Below are 27,495 nucleotides of genomic sequence, written 5' to 3'. Positions count from 1 at the left end.
GGAAGGGACTAGAAAGTTCTGTCAAGCCTCTTTTAGAAGGGCAGTAATCCGGTTCACCAGGGCTCCACCCTCATGACAAAAGCACCTCCCAAAGTCCCCACCTCCTAATACCCTCAGGTTGGGCATTTGCTTTCAATGTATGAATTGAGGGGATACATACAGCCTATAGAACACCCACATTGGGAATCGTGCAAATGCCTGTTTAAAATATTCAGGAATTCAGGATTTTCACAGAAAGTAATAAATTATAATTATGCCCTTACACTTGCCTGGGGCCAGTCTTTCTTAAACCAAGAAAATGTCCTTACCTGGTAAGATATTAGAGATAATATTAAAGTCGCAAGCCCAGAGGAAAGCAAGCAAAGAAAAAGACAAGATGCGGTTCTTGGCTGAGGTCACAACATGAAGACTTCACTCCTTTCACTCAAGGTGTTGGTAGCTCTTTCAGAGCAAATATCTCTGGTATGAATAAAACTAATTTCCTTGCAAATATTTATACCTCAGTGTGACTAAGTTAATTAGCTGCTCCCAAGGAGCCTTGGAAAGAAAGGCATTAGAGGCCTCGGATGGAGGCCCAAGGATGAAGAAAGCCGTGGGGGACGGGGAGAGGGATGCAGGGGTGAATGAAGTGGAATCCGTGCAAGTGCAGTTCTCTCCCTAGTTAAACTAATTCACGGCTACATATCCAGTGGCTGACACCTGGGGGCGCTCACTATATTTCAGGAATGATTCCCGCGCCAGCCACGTCGGGACTAGCGGGCTGTTTGCAAGGACTTGCTCATGAGAAAGCTGAATTGGCGTCCTACTTCTTACGTGCACAGACAGGCGCACTCGCAAGTGAAAGCAAGTTCTGGAAGGCCGGAAGACGACAGCGGATCCGACGGTGACCCGAGGGGCTCCGCCTTGGGAAAAGGTAACACCCGGAGAGGCAGGCGCCGAGCACCCAGGGGCCCTGAACCGCACAGCCTGGGGTCAAGGATCTGGCTGGGCAGGAGCTTTAAGGCTATGGGAACTGGGTCTCCGTAGTGATGCGGGGGCCCAGGTAGAGTTGGGGCAGCCCCAGGAGAAGGAAGGAGGCGGGCGCGGGGCTCTGAGGAGCGTCCCATAATTGAGCGGCGGGGGGCTGCAGGGCGTGCTCTTCCCTCTGCGTGGCCCGGGAGGTTTGCGGAGCGCACTCTGGGAGTCACTTTGAGCGCTGCGAGTTCTGCAAATGTGCCGTCCCGAGGACTGAGCGCGGCGGCGGGATCCCATAAATCTCTGCAGACTGAATCCCGCCGCGCGGCGACTTTGTCGAGGGAGCTTTCCGGGGACGATGCGCCTAGTGACCCGGGCCACTTTGCAGGGCCGAGTTCCAGGGCGGTGCTCGCGGCCAACTTTTTAGAACGCGCGACCCACTTTGCCGAGGGCTCCTCCTGGAGACTGTGCGCGCGGCCAACTTCGCGGAGCGCGCCGTCCTGAGCCGGGGGCGGGGGCGGGGGGCGGGGCGGGGCACGTAGCCCCGCCCTGCTCCGCGTCTGGCCCCGGACGGCTCCGCCCCTTCAGCGCTTTACTTTCATTTTGGGGATAGGAGTAGCTGCAGACCCTAGCCGCGGAGGCACGCAGACCGCTGCCAGCTCTGCCCGCCAGGCCGCGTAGGAACGGTAACTTCGGCCCCCGCCTCTGCTTTTGCCTTTGCAGCCCCTCGGCGGCGCGCCTCCTCGGTGCCTCGTCCGGCCTTCTCCTCCCTCCTCCGCTGCCCCGAGCGAAGTCTGGGGCGGGGGATCGGGGTCCCTAGGAGCAGGGCTGAAACTGCCGGCGCTGAAACTTTGGGGGAGAGGTTGGTTTGATCAGCTTGACTTCCCTCCTAGCCAGCGGGCGTCACCCGGTACTATTCGAGATTTGGAAAAGAAGAGGTGGATTTAAAAGGGAAGGAGCGGTTCGTTATCTCGCAGGGCTAACGGCGGAGGCTCCCGCGTCAAACAGCCTAGATTCCGGTCCCCGCTTCCGTGCTTGCAAACTTGGCTCTCTCTGTACTTATCCATTTAATGGGAATAATGGTGATTAGGGTTTCCAGGGGGGAATTCCCGCCCATTCTCAGGAATTTTGTTCGCTTTCCGGTTCCCAAATCCTGAGAAAAGTTGGTTGGGAAATTGGGAAAATCGGCTCCTTGAACCCAGGTGGTTGGTAGTATGGGCCGTCACTTTGTGGAAACAATTCATCGTGGAGGACAGAAAACAGTTTATATCTTGGGATTTGGGACCGGGAAAGCGAAAAAAAATTCCTGAGAACGCGGGGGAATTTCCGACTGGAAACCCTAATTGGTGATCCTGGGCTGACGATTGCAGCCAGGATGGAAGGAGGCGATTATGTTGCATAGCAGTGCCTCTTTCAAGGCTTAGTGTGCTACATGTGAGCTACTGTCATCATTTTGCGAATACCCTTGTGCAGGGCTCTTGAAGATCCCTTGAGGAAGTGAAAAAAGATAGGACTCTCAAGCTGCCAGAGATCTTGTAACCTGTTACCTGTTGTATTCAAGTTTGCCGTTTATGGGGCAGTATAATTACTGATGGGTGATTCTGTGAGTCATTACCAAGTCATTGCCAGATCTTATCCCTTGAACTCCTGGACTGGCTGTCTACTTACCCCAACATTATTTACTTATAGGCTGTTTCCTCTTCAGGGTCTACAGTCTGACCTTCGTCCTCGTCAGGCAGCTACTACTTAGCTTCAAAAACTCTAAAACAACCTTTGTGTAGGTATAAAAATAAGGATGCTAAGTCTTCAGAAAGCATTGTGGGGCTGGCCTAGTGGCACAGGTGGTTGGAGCTCCGTGCTCCTCACGCTAAGGTCGCGGGTTCAATTCCCACATGGGCCAGTAAGCTGTGCCCTCTACAGCAGAAAAAAAACAAACAATCCGCAAGGTGGGTTCACAGTCCAGTTCTGCCTCCTCTTAGCTGTGTGGCTTTGAGCAGGTTACTTAACTTCTCTAACGAAACCATAGTTTTTTTTCTGCATTAGAGGGTAAAAACTCCCATCTTCTAGCAATGCTGTGAGCACCAGGTGACAATGGAGAAGTTGAGTTCCCAGCATAGCCCCCTTCTTCTCCAAATGCTAGAGGTGAGAGGTGGGGGTCCTCGGAGCTGCTGCTTTTTACGCCTTTTAGAAAGATTGTCTTCATTTGGCCAAGAGTAGGGTGCAAGTTGTATCATGTCACTTTTCTGAGGAAGCAGCTACAATGAGTTCATTCCCCCCACAGGGGGGGAAAAAGTTCAGATAATAAATAGCGGGAAGTGATTTTCTTACCAGATGTATGCCAGCCACCTATTAAGAAATAATGGAAATAATTAGTAGAGGATTTTTGTTTTCAGTCCCCACAATAGGTGCTTAAAATATGGATGTAATTTAAACGTACTGGTGAAGGTTGACAACTGAATGTTTTCTTGAGTTCTGCACACAGTGTTGATAATAGGGAATATTAAACCTTTACCATAGAATGTGCTACACGGTGCTTAGCATTTTGCATGCATCGTTCCATTCAGCCTCACAGCCACCTGTGACTGAGGCATCATTGTTTTCCCATTTTATAGATGAGGAAACTGAGCCCGGGAGAGGTTGAGTACTTTGTTGAAGGTGCTAATAGATAGAGGAGCCAATTTAACCCCTGATCTTTTGGCCACGACTGGGCTTTCCGCTGCGCTCCTGGGGTCCCTTTGGTTCTGTTGTGTGTCCCATATCAACAGTTCCTTCAGGACACTGAAGCATTAACACATTTTAAGTATATTTTAGTTATAACATTTATATAGAAGTATTTATTGAATGCCTGCTATGTACCTGGTACTTTTCTGTGACTGGAACGAGAAAGGGATGATTAAGTTAAGCTCTTAATCTGCAAATAACGTTTTAGTGGACAGTAGCAATAATAATAACAAGAACAACAACAACAACTGACATAGACTGCCTGGTACCGTTAATGCTTTATGTATATCGTATATTAATTCATTTAAAGAAAAGGTAGGCATATTTAACAATGGAATATGCAGTATCCCATGCATGACTGCTCTTTGAGCCTGAGCCCCAAGAAAGGAACACATACAGGAAAAGAACGCCAGGTGAGCCCTCTCCAGGCACAGAAGAGCTGAGATAGACCTGGATTTTCTTAGTGGGCTATGATGATGCCTGGAAATAGGGGTCAATACGAAGTCTTGGCTTGACTGAAGTGAAGCAACTGAGATCAGGCACCCCACTCGCTCACCATCCTTGTTTTAGGTGAACTTGGTTTAACCCAGAAAGCAAGCCCAGCTTCACAGGAATAAGGAAGTCACCAAATGTTTACCTTTATAGACCAAGAGTCTATATAAAGGAGATGAAACAGAAACTGTTGAGCATTTCTGCGTGCCTGGATTTACCCTTATTTCCTCTAGAGATGGGGTTATCTCTGTTTTCGAGAAACATTTTGAGTCCTAATCTGAAAAATCTAACTTCTCCCCAACTGGAAACATGTTGGTGGCGTTGGTGGGGTGTGGTGATGTGTTTAGAAACAACATGGTCCCCTGACTTCTCACTGTAAAGATCTGCTGTGGAAGTCTTCCTGCCTCTCAGTTCTCTCTTCACTGCCCAGCTCAGCCCTAAGATGAGCCAGAAGGTGGCATGGTAGTGCCACATGGAGCTCAAGGCCACGAAGTGGGTGCTCTGCCATCTTGGACCCCTGCGCCCCAAGCTGGATTCCTTCTCCCCACCTCCAAAAGTCATTACTTGCGCTCTGGGTCACAATATGTTCTGTCAAATAAATGTCTTCTTGTTTTCCAACTGCGTGAAAACATCCCTGGGTGAGGCTAACAGGAATGCAGACCTGCATCTGCCAACTGTGGTGTGCTCTGTGCAGTGGCTCAGAGATGGAGACCCGTACAAATTAGAGGCTGAAGAATCTTCCCTTTTTCCTGCATTCTTGAGAGCGGATCCCTTCACGGTGAAGGAAGAAACAGGACTTGATTTAGGGGAAATGACTCTGGAACAGGCTCTGCTTCCAGTCAGCTGCATATCACTTTTAGCTATTTCTCTTCCCAGTTTTCCACTCAATTAGCATTTATTTAATACACTCCGCTGTGTGCCAGGCGCCTGTGCCATGGTCAGGTTTGAACCAAGAAATAAGCGGAGTGCAAATACACAAGACAGATACAGGGTTTGTAAAGGGAATGGGAGTTGGGAGGGGTGAGATAGGAGTAATCAAGGAGGACCTCTCGGCGGAGGTGCCATTTAAGCTGAATTCTGAAGGTTGAGAATTAGCCAGCTGGGCAAAAACGGCATGTCCAGCAAACATATGGTTGGTGACTTCCGGAAAGAGAACCATGAGCCCAGATGGAACCCGAAATGAGCACAGTGTGCCCAAGGATGCTGGGCAGGTAGGAGCTAAATGGTGTGATAGTAAGGGGTAGCCTCTGGAGTGCTTGTTGCTGGCTTCCGATCTAAGTCCTACTATTTCCTAGTCATGTGACCTGGGACAAGTTATTAACCTTTTCCAGCCTCGGCTTCCTTATCTGTCAAAAGGCAATGATCAAAGGTCTGATCTAACAGCATTATTGGTCATAGGGATGATCTAACAGCATTACTGGGAATATTAAAGAAAATAATGCTGACAAAACAATAATAAATGGGAGTTTCTATTACGTTGTTACTTCGTAAAGTGGAGAGAGTGGTAAGTGAGTAGGGGATCCTATTGGCTGATAGTGATCCTAGATCAGCATACTTTTTTGTAAGGGCCAGGTAGTAAATATTTTCCACTTTACCATATTGTCTCTTGTCATAATTACTCAACTCTGTGATGGGAAAACAGCCACAAACAATTCATAAATGAATGAGTGTGGCCGTGTTCCATTAAAACCTTATTTATAAAAACAAGTGGTGGGCCATAGTTTAAAGGGCCTTAAAAATCTAAGGAGATGGGGTTAGATTTGAACTTTTAGATCATAGGGATTTCTTGAAGATTATCGAGCATCAAATAGATTTGAGGAAATCAGTTTTGGAAGACCCATGAAAACTCATGTGAAACAGAAGGCTTTATACTGCAGATTATTCATTTTATGAACTGGCTTTGAGTGATGCCGGGCAAAGGATGAGCACCTTATAAGCTGTCAGGAATTTAGAGGAGTTTCTTGTTGTTACAAATCTTGATGGACCTTCCACAGTTTCTCATACACAGGGAACATTTTAAAAATCAAGGATACTGGATTTGAAACTCCCTGAGGGCAATGACTTGGTTTTCTTCCCCACTGTATACCTGTCTCTGGAACAATACCTGAAATAGAGTTGGTACTCAGGTATTTGAAAGGTTTGATGGGGCAGAAACCCTGGAAACTCATTGTGTAAGACTGCTCATTTCTAGGCTTAAGTAAAAACTGTGTTACCTAATGAGTGTTATTTAAAAGTACCACACTGGGTACCAATTTTGTTTTCTCTTTCCAGATGGCAGATGATCAAGACTGTGTTGAGAAGCAGGGAGCTGGGGATTCAGAAAGCCAGGATGTAGTTGATGCTAAGCCAGACCGGTCCTCATTTATCCCAACATTCCTTAGGTAAGTTTCCTTCCTGGCCAGGTTAATCGGTGGCCGGGGCCACTTCCCTCTGCCGTGCTTCTGCCGTCTCTACCCACCCACAGGGAGGGGGATATTTCTGGAAGGGGGTTTATGCTGTGCAGGGGAGGTTTGCACAGGATTCTGCTGGCTCTGTATGACAGCACTTGGGTCCCCTGTGTAAAAGCCCAGGTGTGGGGGACAACCAAGCCACAGGAGTCTCCTGCTCAGTGTCTGTGCACCTGGGTGGCAGCTGCCCAGGAGTGAGGGGCTGTCATCAGAGATGATCTGCAGCCACGCTCCTTCGGAGCAGAGCCTGGGCGCACTCCCACCCTGTGCCTTCAGAGGCACTCCACTGGGGAGAAGCCTCTTGTGTGCGGAGTCCCACTTTCTCTTTTCTTGAGTTTGCTTTTACAATTCTAAATTTTACATTGAATCATCGTCGTCATCATTTCACTTATTAAACTATTGTATGCCAGCCCCGTATTGCATGTAGTCTTCATAACCCCAGGAAATGGTCCTATCGTTATCACCATTTAATAGGTAGGGAAACTGAGATGCTAAGAGGTTTAATAGCTTGCCTTTCTGATGACAGTTAATAAGTGGTGACGCTGAGATTAGAATCCAGGTGGTGCCAGCTCCACTCACTTAACGGCTCTGCTGTGCTTTCCATTTAGAAGGAGGCTGCAGGGATGTGGGAGAGCCCCGTACCTCCCCTTAACATTGGTCATGGAGGGGCAGTGAGTGGGGCTTCCTGACAAGAGGTGGGAGTGATCTGTAAGCCAGACGTATCAGACTTCTTGGTGTCCCCTAAACCAAGCCCCACCTGGGAGGGACAGCCAGGGGGATTGAGCTTGAGGTTAAGGAGTGCTCCCAAGCAGTGCTCAGGAGGGAAGAGTTGGCTCCCTGCAACGTCCTGGAGAGAGCCTTGGGTCATACCTCCCAGACAAAACTCAGAAAAGTCGGAAGATCCCAGCATGCTGGACCCAAATTCCACTGGCATTGGCTGCCATTTAGGGTCAAAGAATGCCCGGTGAAATGACCAGAAAGTTCAATTCTAACTCCTGAAAACTTTTCAAAGCCCTGAGTTAGTTGGTCCAGGCTGAACCACTTTGCACTGCAAGCCCTTTACAGCAGCAGCCTTCAAAGGTTTCTCCTCAAATAATGGAAAACTGCACATCCCTTTGTACATTTTAAGATGACGTATAAATTTCTTGTCAAAATAGTTAAAAAATATATAATAATATGTTAGTTTCTCAACCTGTTGAGTATTTGGGCTAAGCAAGTTGCCTCTAAGTGAAAGAGAAACAGAAATCATGTAAGAATCATTTCATAAGTCTTAGTAAAGCCCTTTGGTGTACTTCCCAAAAATTATGAAAATGAATAATGTAAATATTGCCATTTAAAAATCATTTCTTTAAATGTATCCAGTGGAATCTAATACATAGTAATTTTATAACCACCTTTATTCATTAAAAATGTACATCAATAAGCTCTCCTTTAACAACTAGAATTTTTATGTTGTTTCTTTTCTCCCCCTGAACTTTTTTTTGAATTCTATTTCCTACCACAACAATTTATTCTGATATAATAGATTTAGTTGCTTGAGAACCTTATTGATCATCTCGTCATATACCTCTATGACATATGTATGTATGCATATGGACATATGCATAAATTTTAAGATATTTTTCCAGGTATCATGAGTATTAATAGTAATTTTTTCTACACTAAGTCACTATTAATTTCTCCTAGTTTAAGTTACTGTTTCAGCTATTAATCCATAGTTGAGCTAAACAAATAAATGTTGATAACATTAGCATTATTGTCAAAGTAAGAAATCTCCAAACCTGTAGAGAATTTTTATGAGTTTTTTTGAGTGAAACTGAGGACATATGCTGAGGAGCAAGATCTCAAATATCCTGGAGAATAACAGTTTTGCAGCTTCTTTAAGCATTTGAAATTGAGGGAATGTACATTGAGGAAGGTGGGAGAAAGCAAGATGGGGATTGGATTACAGGATAGTTGAAAAAGATCATGTGCTCTCTTGAGGGTTAATCAGCCCATCGAGGGGTAAAACTTCTGACATTTCAAAGGTATGTTAACATGGATGCACAAGAACAATGGACAAATCTGGTTTAAAACCTTTCACTAAAGATGTTATCAGCCAGGAAACTTCTGGTCGAAGTGGCGGAGTAGGTAAATGCTGTACTCGCCTCCTTCCATGACCACATCAAAATTACAATTAAACTGCATAACAGCCATCACTGAGAATTGCCTGAAGTCCAGCTGAACAGAAATCCTATAACTAAAGATATACAGATGAAGCCATATGAGACTGGTAGGAAGGATGGAGATATGGAACAGGCTGGTCCCACCATACCTACGTGTGGTGGTTAAGAATCGGGAGGGATATTTCAGCTTTGAAGGTTCCCCCCTGAGGAGTGAGGGGTCCCAGCCCCACACTGGGCTCCCCAGCCCAGAGTGCCAGGAAGAGAAGTCCCCACAAATTAGTGGGGACTTGGTGCAATGGAGGCCAGCTGGAGTCCCAGGCATTCCTCTTAAAGGGCCCACACATGGACTTACTCACACTCGACCTAATCTCAGCGAACGGACAGTAGCTCGAAGAGCACCAGGGACATACAGAAAGGAACTGAATTGTCTGGCTTTCAAGTGGGGGCTGTGGGACAGCTCTCTTGGGGATGGGCAGGCACCATTGTTCCTTTGTTGAGCCCTCCTCCCACCCAGCCTGCATGTGCAGGCGGCCGCCAAGTCTGAGTCTCCATCAGCCTAGCTAGCACTGCTCTTGCCCCGCTGGGATGATTCCCTGAGACCTCACTGCACCCAATTCACTCACCAGCCCGAACCTCTTTCAGCAGCTTTTCCACACAAGCTGCTGGCCTGAGCCTATGCTGAGGGCTTTCCTAAAAATCTCTGTGAAAAGTCCACAAACCCCAAACAAGCAGTAGCTGGCCTCATCCTGCCCTGTACTTCTTGCCAAGTAACCTCAAACCCAACACTAATGGCAGCCAGCCTCAATTGGCAGTGTAGCCTCTCTCAGGTGCCTCCAAACCCAGCACCAGCAGCTACCAACCACAGATAATTTTGTAGCTCCTACCAGTGGCCCACGGCTGAGCACAGGCAGCAGCTGACCTGGGCCTGCACCAGAACCCCTCCCAAGAGGCCCCAGAACGAACACACCCAGTGGCCAGATTCAGACCACACCAGAGTACCACCCAGGTAGCTCCACAAACAACACACTCAAAGGGTAGACTCAAAAGTCACCAGAGCCACACTAAAGTGTCTTGCTCTGTAGGGTCAGCCCCTGTACACCAGCTCATCCACTGTGGCCATGGCCAGTCCTCATAGTCAGACATCCTGAGAGTCAGTCCTACCCACTGACAGGCTGAAAACAGCCAAGGCTCAACTACAACAGGAGGGCACACACAACCCACACACGGGACACCCATGGAGCACCTGGCTCAGGTGACCAGGGAGACTGCACCACTGTGGCTGACAGGACATCTACATAAGGCCACTCTATGAAGACCAGGAGATGTAACAGCTCTACCTAATACATAGAAACAAACAGGGAAGCAGCCAAAATGAGGAGACAACGAAACAAGTCCCCAAAGAAAGAACAGAACAAAACTCCAGAAAAAGAACTAAACAAAAGGGAGACAAGTAATTTGCCAGATGCAAAGTTCAAAACACTGGTTCTAAGGATGCGTAATGAATTTAGGGAAAGGCTGGATGATCTCAGTGATAACTTCAACTAAGAGATAGGAAACATAAAAGTGGAGATAGAAAACAAACCAAAAAACAAAACCCAGTCAGAAATGAAGACTTCAGTAACTAAAATGAAGACTATACTAGAGGAAATCAACAGATTAGGTGAAGCAGAGGATCGAATCAGCAAAAAGAAAAAAAGAATCCCAAACATTGAGGATAGTTTAAGGGACCTCTGGGACTACATCAAGTGTAGGGTACCAGAAGGAGAAGAGAGAGAGCACGGAGTTAAAAACCTATTTGAAGAAATAATGATAGAAAACTTCCCTAACCTGACAAAGAAAATAGACATACAAGTCCAGAAAGCACAGAGAGTCCCAGACAAGATGAACCCAAAGAGACTCACACCAACACACATCATAATTAAAATACCAAAGGTTAAGGATAAAGAGAATCTTAAAAGCAGCAAGAGAAGAGCAGTCAGTTACGTGCGAGGGATCTCCCATAAGACTATCAGCTGGTTTCTTAACAGAAACTTCATAGGCCAGAAGGGATTGGCAAATAATATTTAAAGTGATGAAAAGCAAGGACCTACAATCAAGACTACCCAGCAAAGCTGTAATTTATAATCAGAGGATAAAGAGCCTCCCAGACAAGAAAAAGCTAAAGGAGTTCATCACTACCAAACCAATATAACAAGTAATGTTAAAGGGTCTTCTTTAAGAAGAAAATGTAAATAATAAAATGGCAATAACTACATACCTATCAATAATTACTTTAACTGTAAATGGATTAAATGCTCCAATCCAAGACATAGGGTAGCTGAATGGATAAGAAAACAAAACACATACGTATGCTGCCTACAAGAGACTCACTTCAGATCGAAAGATAAACACACACACACACACAGAGAAAGTAAAGGGATGGAAAAAGATACTTCATGCAAATGGAAATGAAAAACAAAAAAGCTGGGGTAGCAATACTTATATCAGACAAAATAGACTTTAAAACAAAGACAAGAGACAAAGAAGGACCCCATAATCCCACTTCTGGGTATTTATTCGAAGAAACCCAAAACACTAATTCAAAAAGACGTGAATCCCCATGTTCATTGCAGCATCATTTATAATAGCCAAGATACGGAAGCAACCTAACCGTGCATCAATAGGCAAATGGATAAAGAGGTTTTACGTATATACAATGGAATATTACTCAGCCATAGAAAAGGACGAAATCTTGCCATTTGCAATAACATGGATAGACCTAGAGGATATCATGAGAAATGAAATATGTCAGACAGAGAAAGATAAATACCATGTCATTTCACTTATATGTGGAATCTAAAAAACAAAATAAACAAACTCATAGATACAGAGAACATTTTGCCAGCTGGGAAGGGGGTTGAGGGGGATGGATGAAAAAGGAGAATGGATTAAGATGTGCAAATTGCCAGTTATAAAAACAATCACAGGGATGTAAAGTACAGCATAGGAAATATAGTTGGTAACGTTATAATAACTATGGTGTCAAGTGGGTACTAGACTTTTGGGGTCATCACTTTGTAAGTTATATAAATGTCTAACCATTATGTTGTACACCTGAGACTAATATAATATTTACATTAACTGTAATTGAAAAATAAAATATTTTTTAAAAGTCACAGGCCTGGGGTGTGACTACCCACTATGACCTGCCCAGTTAGGAATTTATGATCAGATCACCCTGGGAGATTACTTTCCATAGAACCCCTTTTTTCATCTACATGATTAAATCATTATTCATCAAAGTAATTATTAAACAGAAATTCCGTTGAAATACCAACTTAACAGTGGAATGAGTTGGCTTTTAAAGTTAGTTTATGAATAAATGAACAAAGAATACTTACTGCTAGAAAGAGTTTAGTATCACCTCTTTTTCCTATTTTTCATTTTTAAAGATAGAAGCTCTGAGAAACCATGAATAAATACATTGTATGGTAGGAGTTTTGTTATAATAATGTCACTTACTTGTTTGAATTCCTTCCAAGTTCTGTACCAAAAATGACAACGCAATTAGGTCCCTCTTCAATTGTATTGAAAATCACCTGACATTCAAAGAATTGTTATTCAGCCCTTAGAGACATTTATTTTTTCAGTTTCTGGGAAGTATACCAAAGAGGCTTTATCAAACTTCTCAGACAACTGTTATTTTAAACCTGTTCCTCTTTTAGTTAGAGGCAACTTGTTTAACCCAAAATACTCCAACAGAGATAAGATTATTAAAATAGCATCAAGAAACATTTGTCAATATCCTTTTTTTGGAAAATGCTTTTAAACTATATGCTTTTAAATATATAGTTTTTGTTAAGACCTTGGAGCTACAAATGTAGCTCATTCATTTGTGGAAAATGTCTGCTGTATATACTCCAGTTGATAAAGCCAGTTCTTGTCAAAGCTGTCAGCCACACCAGACCTGCTTTCAGTCAGTAAAGGTCCGATACCATTCTTTTTTGTTCCGTGTGTTATTACGCATCCCTGTGATCACCATCTTGTTTCTGAATTCTAATTGTTGCATAGAAGAGAGGGAGAGAGGAAGAAAGGGAGGGAGGGAGAGAGGAAAAGGAAAGGAAAGGGAACGAATTCCAATTTTTGGATGGATGGGTGGATGATGCGGAGGGAAAGTGGGAGGAACAAGCACAAAGCCCAGTGCTGTGTTCACCTCCTTGAGTCAGTGTTTGCTTTGCTCTCGCATGACTTGAGGTCAATAGCGATACTCTCTTTGGGAATAATAGGGGTTGAAAGAGGCAAAGTTACTACACGAGAGCCGTATCGCTCCCATTCCATTCTATTTCTATTACATATATTTTTCTCAATAAATAATTGAATGTGGAACAACCTGGTGTGGCCCCAAATAGCCCCATTTCTAACGCCATCCTTTACCCTTATCAGACTCGTGTAGAAGTAGGAAGCCCCACCACAGTGCCTGATTCAAGGAGACTTACAGACTCTGGTATTTGAATGGTCCCTTTGTTAGATGACGTGGAGGTTTCAACATCATCTAAAGTTCAGGGTGGGTGAGAGATGGGAGACTGGGACAGGGGAAATGGTGTCTCATCCAGACCAGTTTTAGGACAAAATACAGATGGAAGTCGAGGATGTGGTTAATTGATTCCCTTAGAACTGTCAGTGTCTGACCCCTTGGAAAGTCTTCGAGTACCCTGTTTGAAGACCTCTGCCTTAAAAACCCGTCATAGATGTGGTCTGTGGTGTGGGCTTTTTCCCTAAGTCCTTTAAAAAAAGTAAGCCTGGATAGTTTTCTATATTCTGGTCCACTGGGTTTCTTTTTTGTATAATAGTATGGTTGATACTAACATGAAGCTTCATGAAGTTATCAAAATAAGCATCCTTGTAAATTATTTAAATTAAATTCCCTTTTGTGAACTGCTTATTTTAGTTGCATGAATTGTAAGACATGGTTATTTAATTAGTAAACAATACTGAGTTATACTAAATGGCAGATTAATGTCTCATTCTTCCAGGTCGTGGAATGTTACTTGCTTATTTTCTTTTCCTTTGCTAAGCACGTGACTTGAACCCATGTATTAGATGATGCACTGGTCTCCTATCAAGGAGGCAGTGAATTTGAATAAAATTCAATCAGGTTTTGTTTTGTACCCTTAAAATTTAGGTTTTTCACGTACTTCAGTAAAATGGAAGTTGCTTTCATCCAGTAAGGTATTACTAGCTTTAAAATTAGCTGCTTGTGATGCCATTTTTGGTCATCAATTTGTATTTCATTCGTTCAGGAAATATATAAGGAGTGACAGAGTGAAGTTAAGTTCCTTGCACCAAGTGCCACAGTTGATTAATGGCATAGCCAGGCTGCATACACCTGCCTGAGACGCTCCCGGTCTGGTAGGGAAGGCAGAAGTGGAGCCGGGAACTGAGGTGAGATGGTGCCCGGGAGGAGCCGAGCAGGGCCCTGGAGGAGTCACATTCCCCAGGCCCCCTGGAGACGGGGAGGTGTGCTGAGACTTGGTGGGGAGGGGTTAGTTGGTGGAGAGAGAAGGAAGCCTTTCATCCAGGATCATTCTAGCTGGCAGGATTGTGGGATGTGGAGGGATGGCAGAGGGGAGATGGAGGGAAATGGGCAGACACCAGATTTTAGGAGGGCTTATCTGCAGGTCACATTAAGATTTGAAATCAATCCTAAGAACAGGGAGGTCACTCGGGATGTAAGCAGAAGAGTGACTTGATCCTTATACCCGCCCCCGCCCCCCCCACACACACACACACTTACATGCACACAAATAAGGAACAGCCGAGCTGCACTGGAGGAGAATGAATGAAAAGGGGCTCTGTGGGAGAGGAAGCGAGTTCGGAGGCTGTGGCTGTGCTCCAGGCAAGAGTGGGGAGTCTGGATGGCAGTGGGTCCAGGCAGGTGGATGGGGCCGGCCAGACTCCAGAGTGCCTGGGAGGTAGAAGCAATGGGACGTGGACCAAGAAAGAGAGGCTGAAGAAGTAGAGACGGTGAGCAAAGTGGCACTTGGACCACAGGGACCACTTGAAATCATTTACTCACCACTGAGCCCTCTTGCTAGAAAAAGGGGTGATGAAATATACATTGCGTTGTCATAATGACAGAACCGCACCAGCATTTGCCACTTTTCATTGTCCCCCTGAACGGTCCCGCTGCCTCTGCTTTGCTGACCCAGACCTTATGAGAAACTTGGGTGGCGTCAGGGACTTCAGGTGTAATGGGATGAGATTGTAAGTGTGATTCAGAACAGTGTGATTTGACACAGAGAGTGAGTGTCCATCTCCCCACCTGGCCCATGGACACCCTACACGTTAACCTCTGTGCCTCGTTAAACCTCTGGGATTGTTTAATCTACTAACATGGAACTAATTGGGGTAACCTGAATACAGCAGTAGGGGTTGGTTTCCTGCAAATCTGGAAGGTGCAGCAACCCCTTCCATTGTCCCCTCTTCTGTGTGTGGGGCGCTTTGTATCCCACATGTCAGACGTGTGAGTGCAACGCGTCAGAGCCTCACTGGCTGCATGGTGCTCCCTGCAGCTGGTGGCAGCACTTTCCTCCTCTAGTCCCGTCCCCAGCTCCCTTCTCCAAGGTGTCAGAATTACTGTCAGGTAAGGCCGTGGAGGGGGCAGTAGCACCCCCACCTGTCTCTAAGGGAGGACAGACTGTGCCCTCTCCCCAACCCCACCCCTCTCCCCCGCCCCGGAGACCTCAAGGATTCGGGGAAAGGGAAAGAAGCCTCCTTTCCCCTCAAAGCCGGGATGGCGCTTGCTGGCCCTAGGTAGGTACTTCAAGCACTCAGACCTGGCTTGGCTTTTTTATCTCCCTGCCACTAGATGGAAGCACAGCATCGTTTTATTTCTATTCTATTTGGGCCTTGAATACCAGACTGTTCTTTCCTTGACAAAACAACAATTTATTAACATATTTGCTCATTTTCTGGGTACCTAAGAACATTTGGAAAACACAGAAAACCACAAAGGAAAAATATCCAAGGTATCAATTTAAAATTAGTGAAGTGTTTGGACTTTTAAAAAAATGACTTGAGGGAAACAACCGGGTGCACAATCTGCATTCTTTATGAGCCCTAGTTTGTGGCGCAAGGCCTACTAGCATCTGTGAACTTGCAGAGGGGTTCCCCTTGATGTAAAGCTGACCCTAGTACCTAGTACAGGTTACCTGCCATCCAGGTTAACTGTGGTCCCTGCCCTGGATATAAACTCAGTTTTTTCTTGAGTGTCTAGGTTGCAGCTATAGAAAAGAGCTAATAACAGAAAATAGCTAATTGCTGAATTGCAGGGTACAGACTAAGAGCTGGGGAGAAGAAGGAGGAGGAGGGCAGCTAGAGGAGGAGTTGGGACTTGCGTTATCGGAGAAAAGTCAGTGGGATTATCTATCAGGACTAAGAAGAGCCTGCCTGCCAGGGCTAGGTCCATGGTGGGTATACATAGCACAGGTTCTGGGAAAGAGAGTGGAGACCCTTGGATGGGGTGAGTTTGGTCCTCGTGCCTTCACTGGGAGCTGTTGTAGGTACAAGCCCAAGCCCTGTACAATAAATTAAAATATTTAAATTAAATTCCATCATCCGGCATCCTGGATGATGGCCTAGCCCAGGAACCTATCAGCTGTGAAATCTATCTGAGCTCTGCTCAAGGTCAGTATTAAAGGAAATAAGAACAAAAGTAGCAAACATTTCACACACTCTCCAATTTCCCCAGGGCCTCGGTGGAGCCTGCATGTCCCTGCCCAGGGGTTTGTTTATCCTTCCAGTTTCCAAGAGAAGAGGGCAGGAGAAAGGCTCATTTTCAGAACTTTAGATAAACTCCTGATTTTACAGATCTCCGGGACTTTCTCCTACGTATCATCTTTGCATTCCAACATTTTCCCTCCTGGAGGGTGTTTAATAATTTGGTTGTAATTCTTCTTTCTCCTGGGCGGCAACTGGGGTTTCTCCACCAGTAAGTGTTATATGTAAACAGGTCCCTATTAAAAAATGTGTTATTTGTGTAATTATGAGAGACATCCAGGTGGCCTGCCTTTTCATTTGGAGAGGGAGGAAAAAAGTGTTTCAGAAGAAGCAACGCTTTGGAATTGGAGGAAAAGAAAAAAAAGAACAAAGAAAGCAGACCTTAACTCGTTCCAAAAAATGTGTTCCAAATTAAATGAAAGCCATTCAGTCACACCCATTGATTGACAGAAGCCAGGTCTGGGCCCCCTAAAGGGAAAAGAACATTAAAGCTCACGCAGGGTGTTTACTGTTTAATGAAGGCAGCCTTCAAATCCAGACTCCAGAATACTGGGTGCCTGTCTCCCACACTTGTGTATAAAGAGTAATAAAGATTTAGTGCTGTATTTGAAGCGGTGATGATGCCACTTAAAATGGCAGCAGTGGTGGAGTGGAGCGGGACAACCCAGGTTCAGATCCTGGCCTTGCCTCCCACTCACCAGTTGAGAGATGATAGTAAGTCCTTTGACCTTTTTGAGCCTCAGTTTTCTTATCTGCATAATGAGGATGTAAGCACCTGTCCACTGGATTGTTGTGAGAATTAAAGTAACTGTCAGCTTGCTGAATTACCTGATGAGGAAGAAATCAGCGTCGTAATGTTAAAATTGGAAGACTCCTTAAAGGTCATTTATGGGTGGCCGTATGACTCAGCTGGTTAGAGCGTGTACTCTTAACAAGGTTGGCGGTTCGATTCCCGCATGGGATGGTGGGCTCTGCCCCCTGCAACTAGATTGAGGGACCAAGACTTGACTTGGACTGATGGGTCCTGGAAAAACACACTGTTCCCCAATATTGCCCTGTTCCCCAATATTCTCCAGTTAAAAAAAAAAAAAGGTCATTTGTCCAGTTCCCTTCTGTGATGATCAAGGAAAGTTAAGACCAGAGAGGTAAAGTGCTTTCCCCATAGTCGCCCAGCATGACCTGGACCAAGACCCAAGCCTAAGTTGGAGTCCAGTATTCCCCCCCACCCCCATTACATCAAGGGCACCCACAACTGCAGAGGCGTCACACTGTTTAACCATGTTAAACCCCCAACAGTGCAGTTTTTTTTTTCTTCTACCCAAGTGGGTCAGCAAATTGAACTCTTCATTGAAACTGCTTCCCTTCTGTGTCATTTCAGCTAAGGGATGATATATGGATAGCTGTTCCCCCAGGGCTAGCAGTGGACTTTCTGATAAACACGGCCAAGTGCACCTGTGAGGAAGAGTGAGCCACGTGGTCACAGGGCTGAGAAACTTTGACATTATATACATGTACAAAATGTATAGAATACCTCCAGTTATTTTAGGTGCCAGCTCTTCTAGAGGGAAAAAAATCCGCCCTAAGGTTAAAAGGAAAAATGAGTAAGGGAGGTAAATAATGAAGTTTTCATAGTAATAGAAATTTTAAAACACTGTTAGTATAAAGTCTACTAATAGAAAAGTACTATGAAAATAAGACCCGTTGCTTCTCAAGGAACAGGTGCTCACAAGTCAGGAATGTGTACAACGGCCTTGCATGTCCCAGCCCCAAGCTTGTTGGATGGAGCTTATGGCTCTCAGTCTGGCAGGCATCTGTTATGGGGAGTGTGAATACTGATGGAGGTGACGGAGATGGATGAGGTGGTTGTGGAAGAATGAGGACAAGTGTTAACTGCTCAAAATTCTGGAGCCCGCAGCATCCTACAGACTTCACTGTATCTGTCACTGAGTTAGAGGCCATTTAAGGAGAACTCAATCCTTTATTTCCCCTGGATGATTTCTCTTTTTTTAAGTCCTCTGTCAGTTTTTATTGTCAGAGGTCTCTCTGCTCTTGGTTTTCAAGGGGAAGAGGGAAGTAAGAGGGGGATAAGTTAGCATGTTGTAAACTGACATTGTTTCCGAAGGCCAGTGGATTTCAGAGAGAAATGTACAAAGCCAGTTTTCTCTCTCTTTCAGACCTGAGCATGGAAATGAGTAGGAAGTTTGCCCAGGGTAGCAGGTGTTGCAACTTTGTCAGCTTCACACCTTTCATTGACCGTGACCCTGAACCAGGAAATTGAGAAAAGCTTAGCTGAGTCGTTTGCTTAAGTAAGTGTTTGGTTTGTATGTGTTCACATCCCCCTTTGCATTTGGAGAGATGAGATGGGAAACCATAGTAACTCCTGGATCACTTTGTACGAAACCATTGAAAAACATCTACATGCCTCATGTGAAAATTAAGGTATCTGGTATGCCTCGCTAGTTGTTCACTGCATTATTTGTATTACTACCTTGAGTATCTTTAAAAGGAAAAAAAAAAAAAACCTAATGAATCTGAACTGTTTGATTCACCACAGACTCACTTCCTGTTTTGTTCATTTGTGTATGTATCATTTGACATATTTTGCAATTCCTGCATGTGCTGTTCTGCCACCTTTTGTAGATTTGGCACTTTGATGGGTTACCCGCCTCTGTGCTCACATGTTCAATAGCTGTGTAGGATTTTATTCTAATCCTTGGTCTCCTGCTTAACCATTCCCCTATTGTTTCCAGTTTTTTGTTTTTAAAGATGGTGCTACTGGCTGTATCTTGGTGGGGATTTGGGTCTTTTTTCCTTTGGTTCCCATGTTCATAGAGTGTCTGTCTCTTTGTCCCTGGGGTGGGGAGGATGCTGCAGTGTGGAGCCTGGGCATTTCTGCTGGTCAGCAGAGAAGGGAGTGGCCAGTGTGCCTTTCCCAGCCCCAGAGTGACTGGTCCTGTGGAAAACTCCAGCGGGCAGCTCACTGCTGATTCAGTCACAGGCCTTCAGGGCCGGGGCGGGCTGTGCCAGTCTTCTGTCTCCTGCTGAGCTCTGAGCATGTTGAGCTTTTATTATTGCAGAGAAGAGGGAAACTCGCAGCCCGTCATCACAGGGCGAAGCCTCTTTCTGATGCAGAGGGGGGTGCTTTCAGATGGAGACATGAGGTACCGCCTTCCTTCTTTCCTTTCCTTTCAGTCTTGCTCTGTGCCTTGGTATGTCAGGACGGTCGGGGATGCCCTCTGTTGAAATGTTGAAACCATGAATGAATCATCCCAAAAATATTTAGACAAAGCAGCTACGAAAACCAGAGCTCTAGTTCCGAATGAAACATCCCTGGGGAAATGTGTGCCTGGGGGTGTGTTTACTTTCTTGCTGATGAACGTCTGCACACACATCCAGCTACTGCAGTCCTATTCATGGCGATGCTTTAGAAAGTAAATCCAGAGCGGTTTGCATGCTTATAGTCTCTTCCAAATATAATTCACGTTTCGAGCAGCCTACAGGATCTGTAAGAGGATAAAACCTGTATTTATCCACTCTGGTGATGGGGAAAATTACACTTGCACCCAGAGTGGATTATAAAAGTTCATCGTGCACTTTCTGAGATTTTTCACTTCTTTGTAAAGTAGGCAGAGCATTTTTAACCCTGTCATGTTTTCTGGTACGAGTCGTTTGCAGTAGACTCTTCAAGGAGGTCTTCTTATATAAACAGCCATCAGTTTGTAATATTTTGCCTCCTGACTTTGTTGAAATGACTGAGTTGGCCTCGTGCTGTGAAATTTGAGGTTCCAAAAAATGACTCCCTACATAAGAAGTTAGGATAATCTAGTTCCTTCCTGATAATCGATGCTGGCATTACCTGCGTTTCTAGCAGAGATTTGAGCTTATTTGCACGCATCTGGGAAACGTAGATCATGGTTCTTGCCCAACAGGAAGCATGGTTAGGAAGCTTCGTAGTGAACCATTGTATTTTCGTGTACAATTAATGCACATACTAAGTCATTCTACCAGGCTATCCTAGTTGTTGCAGTCTTGCTTATCTAGCCCTAAACACAGTGACTTCCAGGCCAGGTTTATTTTCTAAAATCTGTAGCCAGTTGTGCAACACATGAGTCTTTAAGAGGATTTAGAACTTTTAATTCACTGGTCTGGTGTATCATGAGCCTTGCTCTTAACAGCAGGTTCCAAAACAAGAATCCTGTGTTTCTTCTTAGCTGAGTAATGTTGGCCAAAGTCTTCACATTGTGAAAAAGATCAAGATAAAGGCTAGACTTATCAGCAGAGGATTAGCAAAGGGAGGAGTAACAAAAAGGGGGAGGGTAGAATGGGAAGTGGTAGAATCTAGCTTAAAAAATACCCTGGCCAGCTTTTATTTGCTGTGTCTTTCCATGCCTCTTGTCTGGACTTTGCAGGATAAATGGGATAATGATTTTTAACACACTGTGTAAAGCATAAACCACTATACCAATATTCATGGTACTTGTTCCCAGTGACAAGTGGTCCCTCCACCATTTGTACCAATTGTCAGATGTAGGAGAAAAGCTTATTTTCATTGATCTGGATTTAAAAGAACCTCAGTGTGCCCACCTGTCAGGGTCTGTGTCACAGAAGTTGTCATATGTTCCAGCATCTTCTGCAGAAAGGCCATATGAAACCAGGACAGCAAGAACAGCCACTTTTAGAAAATCTTCTCTCCGGGGGATGATTGCCAGCTGAGGAAGTTTCTAATCTGGATTTTTGAAAGCTTCTTATTACTCTTCTCCTTCCCTGCCCGGCCCCTAGCCCTGGGAGCACCTGCCCTGCTGAGCTGTGGACTGCTGCCATCTTCCTGCCCTCGGCTAATTAATTAGCACAGTCTCTTTGGAGCCCTTGAGGCCTTTGTCCTGCCCAGTAGCAGTTGTTTATCTGTTGACCTGCTTGGCGCTGGCAATTGATTTCCAAACAGACGGCCACTCTTTATGAGTTGCTGGTGAGTTCTCCCGCTCCACCAAGGGTGTGCTGGGGATTCACCCACTTGACGCAAACCAGGGAGAAGAAGGATGGCATTGCAGGCTGAGGGGCATTTCCTGGAAGCGTTTTGCTTGTGTTGGTAATTTCATTTTAATGTCCAGCTCGACTGGGAGACCGTACAGGTTTCGTGGAGAGTCATAAATCTCACACGTGGCCCTAAATGCCAGGGGCGTCACAGGCTGTGCCCATGTGGAGAGTGGTGTTGGGTAGGGGAGGATGAGCTGATGCGCTGTCCTCTGCCCAAGAGTGGAACTGGCAGGACTTCCAATTCCATAGGCTCTAGAAGTGGCTGGGGGACCGGAACAAGGGTGGAGCTAGTAATGCAAGGTCAGAGCCCAGAGGGCCCACGGAATAGGCAGATGGGCGAGTGCCGAGGCCCTCACACTTCAGAGGGGGTGAGCTTCTCTAGGAAGCGCCCAGGCCTGGCCCGAGACCCTGCTTGTGTAGGTCTAGGATAAGGCCTGTGACTGAATTTTAACAGGCGAGAAACGCTGGACTAGGACACTTGGTGCTTGGCCTTCGAGTAAACCTGGGCTCTGCCTCTGTCTAGCTTTGTGATTTTGGACAAACTAATGTTTTTCTATAAAATGGGGTGAATGCCTCACAGAGTTAGAAAGATCATGTGAGATGATATGAAAAGTGGTGAGAGATCAAAAGATGGTACGTACTTATAACTATTATTATTGACACATCGAGGAGGAAGAAATTTAAAAGGCTAGGGAGAGGGGTAACAGCACCACGGAAAACAGAAAAATGGGGTGTCCAGGGAGCTCTTCCAACAATTAGCACAAAAATGTAAGAATCCACTAATCTTAGAAATAGGTCAGATCTTGAAATTCATTTGCAACAAGTGATTTTTAACTGTTAATCATTTTATTTCAATCTTTTGAGTAATTAACTTATTCACAGATACTAACAAAGGGATACAGTCAAAATTCCTTCTCCCACTCCTTCCTGCTGTGCTGCTCCTGGATCCCCATCACACATTATTTAATGATATATAATAGTAATATTAGTAATAATAATATTTACTAATAATATTAGTAATAATGATTATTTACCATTGACTACATGCTGCACACTGTTCTCTGTACTTTGTGAATATTAACTTGTTTACAAGCTCTGAAGCAGATGCTGTCATTTTGTCTTTTTGTGAATGAGGAAACTGAAGTGCAGAGAGGTTAAGTAACTTGACCACAGTCACTAAGCTGTGTGGTGGAGCAGGGTTTTAAACCCAGATGGTCCAGCACTGGAATCCATGGCTTTATCCATTACATCACCCTTCAATTGCTTCTTTATGCAAATACAAGCAAATATAAAGATGTCATATTTTCCCCCCATTTTTTTCCCCAAAAGGTAGTGTATTATTTTCATTGTTCTGCCCTTTTGTTTTGGTCCATACTTAACACTACTTACTGGAAATCACCCCACATCAGGACAGAGAGAGCTTCCGCATTCTTTTTATGTGATACTATGTGGTTTTGATGAAAGACCCAGCCCTTTGTGGTCCAACCAGGAAGTGGAGACACAAGTGGACTTTTGTACCTGTCCCTCTGGTCATTATGGGAGTGAGGCGCTAATTGAATAAATGTGTGTCTGTCAGCCAGGTCTTTTAATTGGGGAATGCTATGAGGTTCAAAATTGGAAATACGAGAGGCAAGGGGGAAAAAAGGGAAGAAAACTTGTCAGGCCAAAAGCATTTCCAAATGGTGTTAGATGTCACCCACAAAAGGAAAACAAAACAGTTCTCCTGTGTTCCTGCAGAATCAGCAACTAGAGGCCCCCCTAAAATAGTTGCCTCTCAGAAATCAGTTCCCTCCTAAATGTGAGGCTCTACTTAACTAATAACTCTGCAGCAGCGTTGCAGCAAGAATTAGCAAAATGAACAGAACGCACTACTCTCACAAGAGTCTCCAAGAGAGAAGGGGGTAAAAGAGAAAATCCCCAGAAGCTGCCCCAAAGCCTGACAACTGTTAGGTGGTGGACTCTAATCTCTTGGACTCTGATTCTTACAGAATATGCTTGTATGCAATGGACTTCAGTTGACTTTTTCTTTCTGGGTGCTTTCTCCCTAATGCCTTCTTGACAGTTATTTCCTCCTTTTATTTGTCTCTAGTTACATGTGTTAAGCTGATCACCAGGTTTTATTCCCCCAAAGTTAAGCTACAGATGGAGTTTTCGCAAGGCCAGTGCTTCTTAGGAAGATGAATTCAGCGGGAGTGAATTGATAATCGCTCTCTAGTACATACACATCTGTGATCTGGGAATACCTGCGTTTAACAAACAGCTATTTTGGTTTGAAGGAAAAATTAATATTGACTGACTCAAATCCAGAAAAAAAGAAGCAGATATTAAGGTCATTTTGAAAATTAAGAGTTCAAGTTAGGGTTAGGATAGCTAAGGGAAATTTTTCTTAACTCCTTTTTGAGATATTTACCAAGTATAAGAATCACATTCAATTTCAAGGTACTTTTCACATGGAAAATATTTTCTTTATAAAGTATGTATATCTTTATTCCCCTATTATGTTTCTTTAAAAAAAAAAAAAAAAAAAAGAACAGTTAAATTTCCAAATTCTATTGTGAATGATAGAAGCAGAGTCCTTTTTTTCCATGGAACATATATCCAAGCCTGTTTTCCTCATAAAAGATGCTCGGTTTTGCTAATCATTGAGAATGGGCTAATGACAGCTTAAAAACATCACAGTTTATTTTTTGGATATTGTTGTACAGTTTGTTTTAAAATTATTCATATTGCAGAAGATAGAAGTTGAATTTTATCTCTGAAAGGGCTTGAATGCATAAATTGTCCTCCAACCCTCCAGACTTAGTGCTCCTCTTATTAGGGTCTTTGAATGGTCTTAAATGACTTAAGACCAGTCAGGAGCCAATGAGAAAATGCAGGTGAGAATTTACCAAGACCCCAGCCCATAGTAAGCACTGACAAATGTTGATTGCTGTTATCATGACCTAACACATGGGTATGATTTGCCCGCTCTACCTACTTTAGAGGCATCAACTTGAAGACCAAAGATTCTGTGTATATGTGAAAGGCTGTGCACAGATACTTCATTAGGGGTCACTGACAAGGCAGCACTAAGGAAGTAAATCCTACGCCTTCCCACATGATATGTCCTTCAACAGTGCAGAAACTCACTTGGCTGATATTCAACTTCTCTGAGCTATCGTGGAGGCCTGAGAGGGGAGAAGGTTGCCCAGGAGTGGCTGCTCCCACCAAGTCCCCTGTCTAATTCTGTGAGAGTCCCAGAAGGCTCCATTTTCTAGGAGAGAAAGTGGATGCCCTGTGAAGGGCAGAGACTCACTGACCTAGGTCACATGGATGGCTGGATGCAGACCTCTGTCTGACCCCAAGTCCAGTGCACTCTTCAGTGCTGCCTCTCTTGGGGAAGAAGTGTGAACAGGAACTCACGTCACCGTTGTAAACAGACAGCAAGAAAGAGAGGGAGAAGTGAGGAGAACAGATGCAGGATATTTCTCTTTTAAAAATAAAATGTCATGGAAGACATTTGGCCTTACACAAGTGGAGGAGAGAGTCATATTGACGTTGAAATGTAGCAGTCAAGGAATCCGAAGGTTCACGTACAAAGCCCATCTGTAATCTGCAGCGAGCTAGATTGGAGGGGATAAGGAAAAGGCCATATCTCTTCAGATAGTCTGAGAAACTAACAGATAAGAGTCAATGAAAACTCAACATAAAATACCTTTGAACCCACAGTCGTCAGGTAACAAGCTTAGTTTTCACTTTCACTTTACTTCTTCCAACTTTTGACGAGAGCTTGGAGAGAATGGCGGACAAATCATTCTAAATTCTAACACATCTTCCAGGGTATCATGCTCTGGAATGCTGACATGGAAGTTTGAGGTCTAGGCGATGGTCCCACTTTGCCAGTCACAAGCTGGGTGACCTTGGACAATACCCTGCCTCTCTGTGGACCTCCATTTTCATATCCAAAAAATGAGGGAATAAGACTCCATTCATTCATTCCTATAACACATTTTTAACCAAATTCCCCTGACTAGAACCTCTTGTATTACATAATATTTAATAAAAGTGACAGATTTGAGTTGTTCCTGATCATAGAAGGAAAGCAGTTAGCCTTTTATCATTACGTATGATATTAGCTGTGAGTTTTTTCATAAATGCCCTTTTCAGGTTGAGTTATTTCCACTGTAATCCCAGTTTATTTAGTATATTCATCCTAATAGGGTGTTGGGTTTTGTCAGATGCGTTTTCAACATAAATCGAGTTGATCCTATGGTTTTTGTTCTTTATTTTGTTAATATGATGGATTGCGTTAATTGATTTCTGGATGTTAAGCAGCCTTGTATTCCTGGGATCAGTCATACTTGGTCATGATTTATAATCCCATTTATAGATTGCTGAATTTGACTTGCTAATATTCTGTTAAGGATTTTTGCCTCTGTATTCATAAGGGATATTGATCTGTAGTTTATCAAATACTTATTGAGTAACTTCTGTGCCAGGCATTGATCTAGGTATTGGGGATTCAGCGATGTTTCAGAACAGTTAAAAAAAAAAATCTTCTTTCATGGAACTTACATTTGAATGGATGACTAGCAAGGATGCTATCCCCTTGCATTTGACAGTTTTTTCTCTGTCCTCTCAATGATACCACACGGTCCAGCTTCAGGGCTTACGTGCTAGACTTTTGGTGAACAGGACGTTAGTATCTGGGGATTAGAAGGGACCTGCTTTCTTTTTTAAACATCCACATAGAAAAGGGCACACATGAATTTTCACTAACTGACACACCCTTGTAGCCAACACCTGTATCAAGAACAAAATAGACCAGCATCTGAGAAAGTCCTCATGACCCTTTTAGTCCCTAACCTCGCACCGTTGGAAAACCACCTCCAACTTCTAATACCAGGTATTAGTTTTTTGAACTTTATAAAAGAGTCATACTCTAGGTGCCCTTCTGCATATTGGTTCTTTCACTGTATTTGTGAGATTCATTCATGTGGCTTCATGTCATCATGGTTTGTTTATGTTCATGATTTTCATATATACATTGTATCCATTCTGTTGTAATTGGATGTTTGGATTGTTTCCTGTTTGGGGCTGTGTCTACACAGTACTGCTGCGCACATGTGTGGCTCTGTCTTTGGGTAAACATGTTTGCTCACTTTGGCGTATATACCCAAGAGCGGAACGGCTCTGTCATAGGATATATTTCAGTTCAGTTTTAGTAGATTCTGCCATTTTCAATTCCAGGTGCTATATATGATCACCAACTCATAGTAGCCATTCTGGTATCACATTATGATTTTAATTTTCATTTCTTTGGCATCTCATAAAACTAAGATTTATGTTCCTTTTAAATGTGACAATTAAACAGAGCCATCTGTTTACCCCAGGTATTTTCTTCAGAGATATTGCAGCTATTACCCCTTTCATGCTAGTAGTAAAATCCAGAGGCCATTACTGTCCAAATTTCTTCCACAGCCCCTGACTGTCTTTATATCTCCGCAGTAAGAAGAAAACTGACTCTGGGAAATCAATCAAAGCCACCCGGAACCGAGTGCCTATGTATCAGTATAACATGGATTTTGAGAAAGTGGGCAAATGCATCATAATAAACAACAAGAACTTCAGCAGATCGACAGGTAGGTGTTATGGGCCTGGGCTCACCTTTCCTGTTCCCTGCCAGTTTCTTCAACTTGTGTTAAGACTTGTATAAGACGTTCAGCAGAGAATGCTGTGCCCGTCTGTTGGGCAGACAGCCTCTCTGTAGATGGGATTCGCATGTCCAAGAGAAAGGGATGCAGAGAAACTGGGAGCTTTCCGTCTAAAGTCCCACCATGTACATTAGCTGATGTGGGACTTGGAGCGAAGGGCTGAGAATCAAGGGGAGCTATTTGGCCTTGACTGGAGGTGAGAGTTAGCCCTTAGCTGCACTTGGCCCCTGA

The 27,495-nt window shown here is 44.2% G+C and overlaps 1 protein-coding gene across 3 annotated transcripts in view; it reads left to right on the top strand.

The window, feature by feature from the left end:
• The first annotated feature begins 789 nt into the window (after positions 1-789).
• Positions 790-27,495, top strand: part of CASP7 (caspase 7) — a 33,451-nt gene continuing 6,745 nt past the window's right edge. The window contains exons 1-3 of one of the 3 annotated variants that reach the window (XM_033131292.1): positions 790-913; positions 6,439-6,548; positions 27,059-27,192. In XM_033131292.1, the coding sequence (XP_032987183.1) occupies positions 6,439-6,548; positions 27,059-27,192 (244 nt within the window). In that variant the 5' untranslated portion in view covers positions 790-913. Of the gene's footprint in view, positions 914-1,515; positions 1,641-6,438; positions 6,549-27,058; positions 27,193-27,495 lie in introns of those variants that run through there. The other 2 variants (XM_033131290.1, XM_033131293.1) reach the window with 2 other exon arrangements.

Source organism: Rhinolophus ferrumequinum, chromosome 16 (genome assembly GCF_004115265.2).
Source record: "Rhinolophus ferrumequinum isolate MPI-CBG mRhiFer1 chromosome 16, mRhiFer1_v1.p, whole genome shotgun sequence".
In the NCBI taxonomy this organism is placed as follows: Eukaryota; Metazoa; Chordata; class Mammalia; order Chiroptera; family Rhinolophidae; genus Rhinolophus; species Rhinolophus ferrumequinum.
Note: the sequence above shows the minus strand (reverse complement) of the source record. Positions and strands in the feature narration are given on the sequence as shown.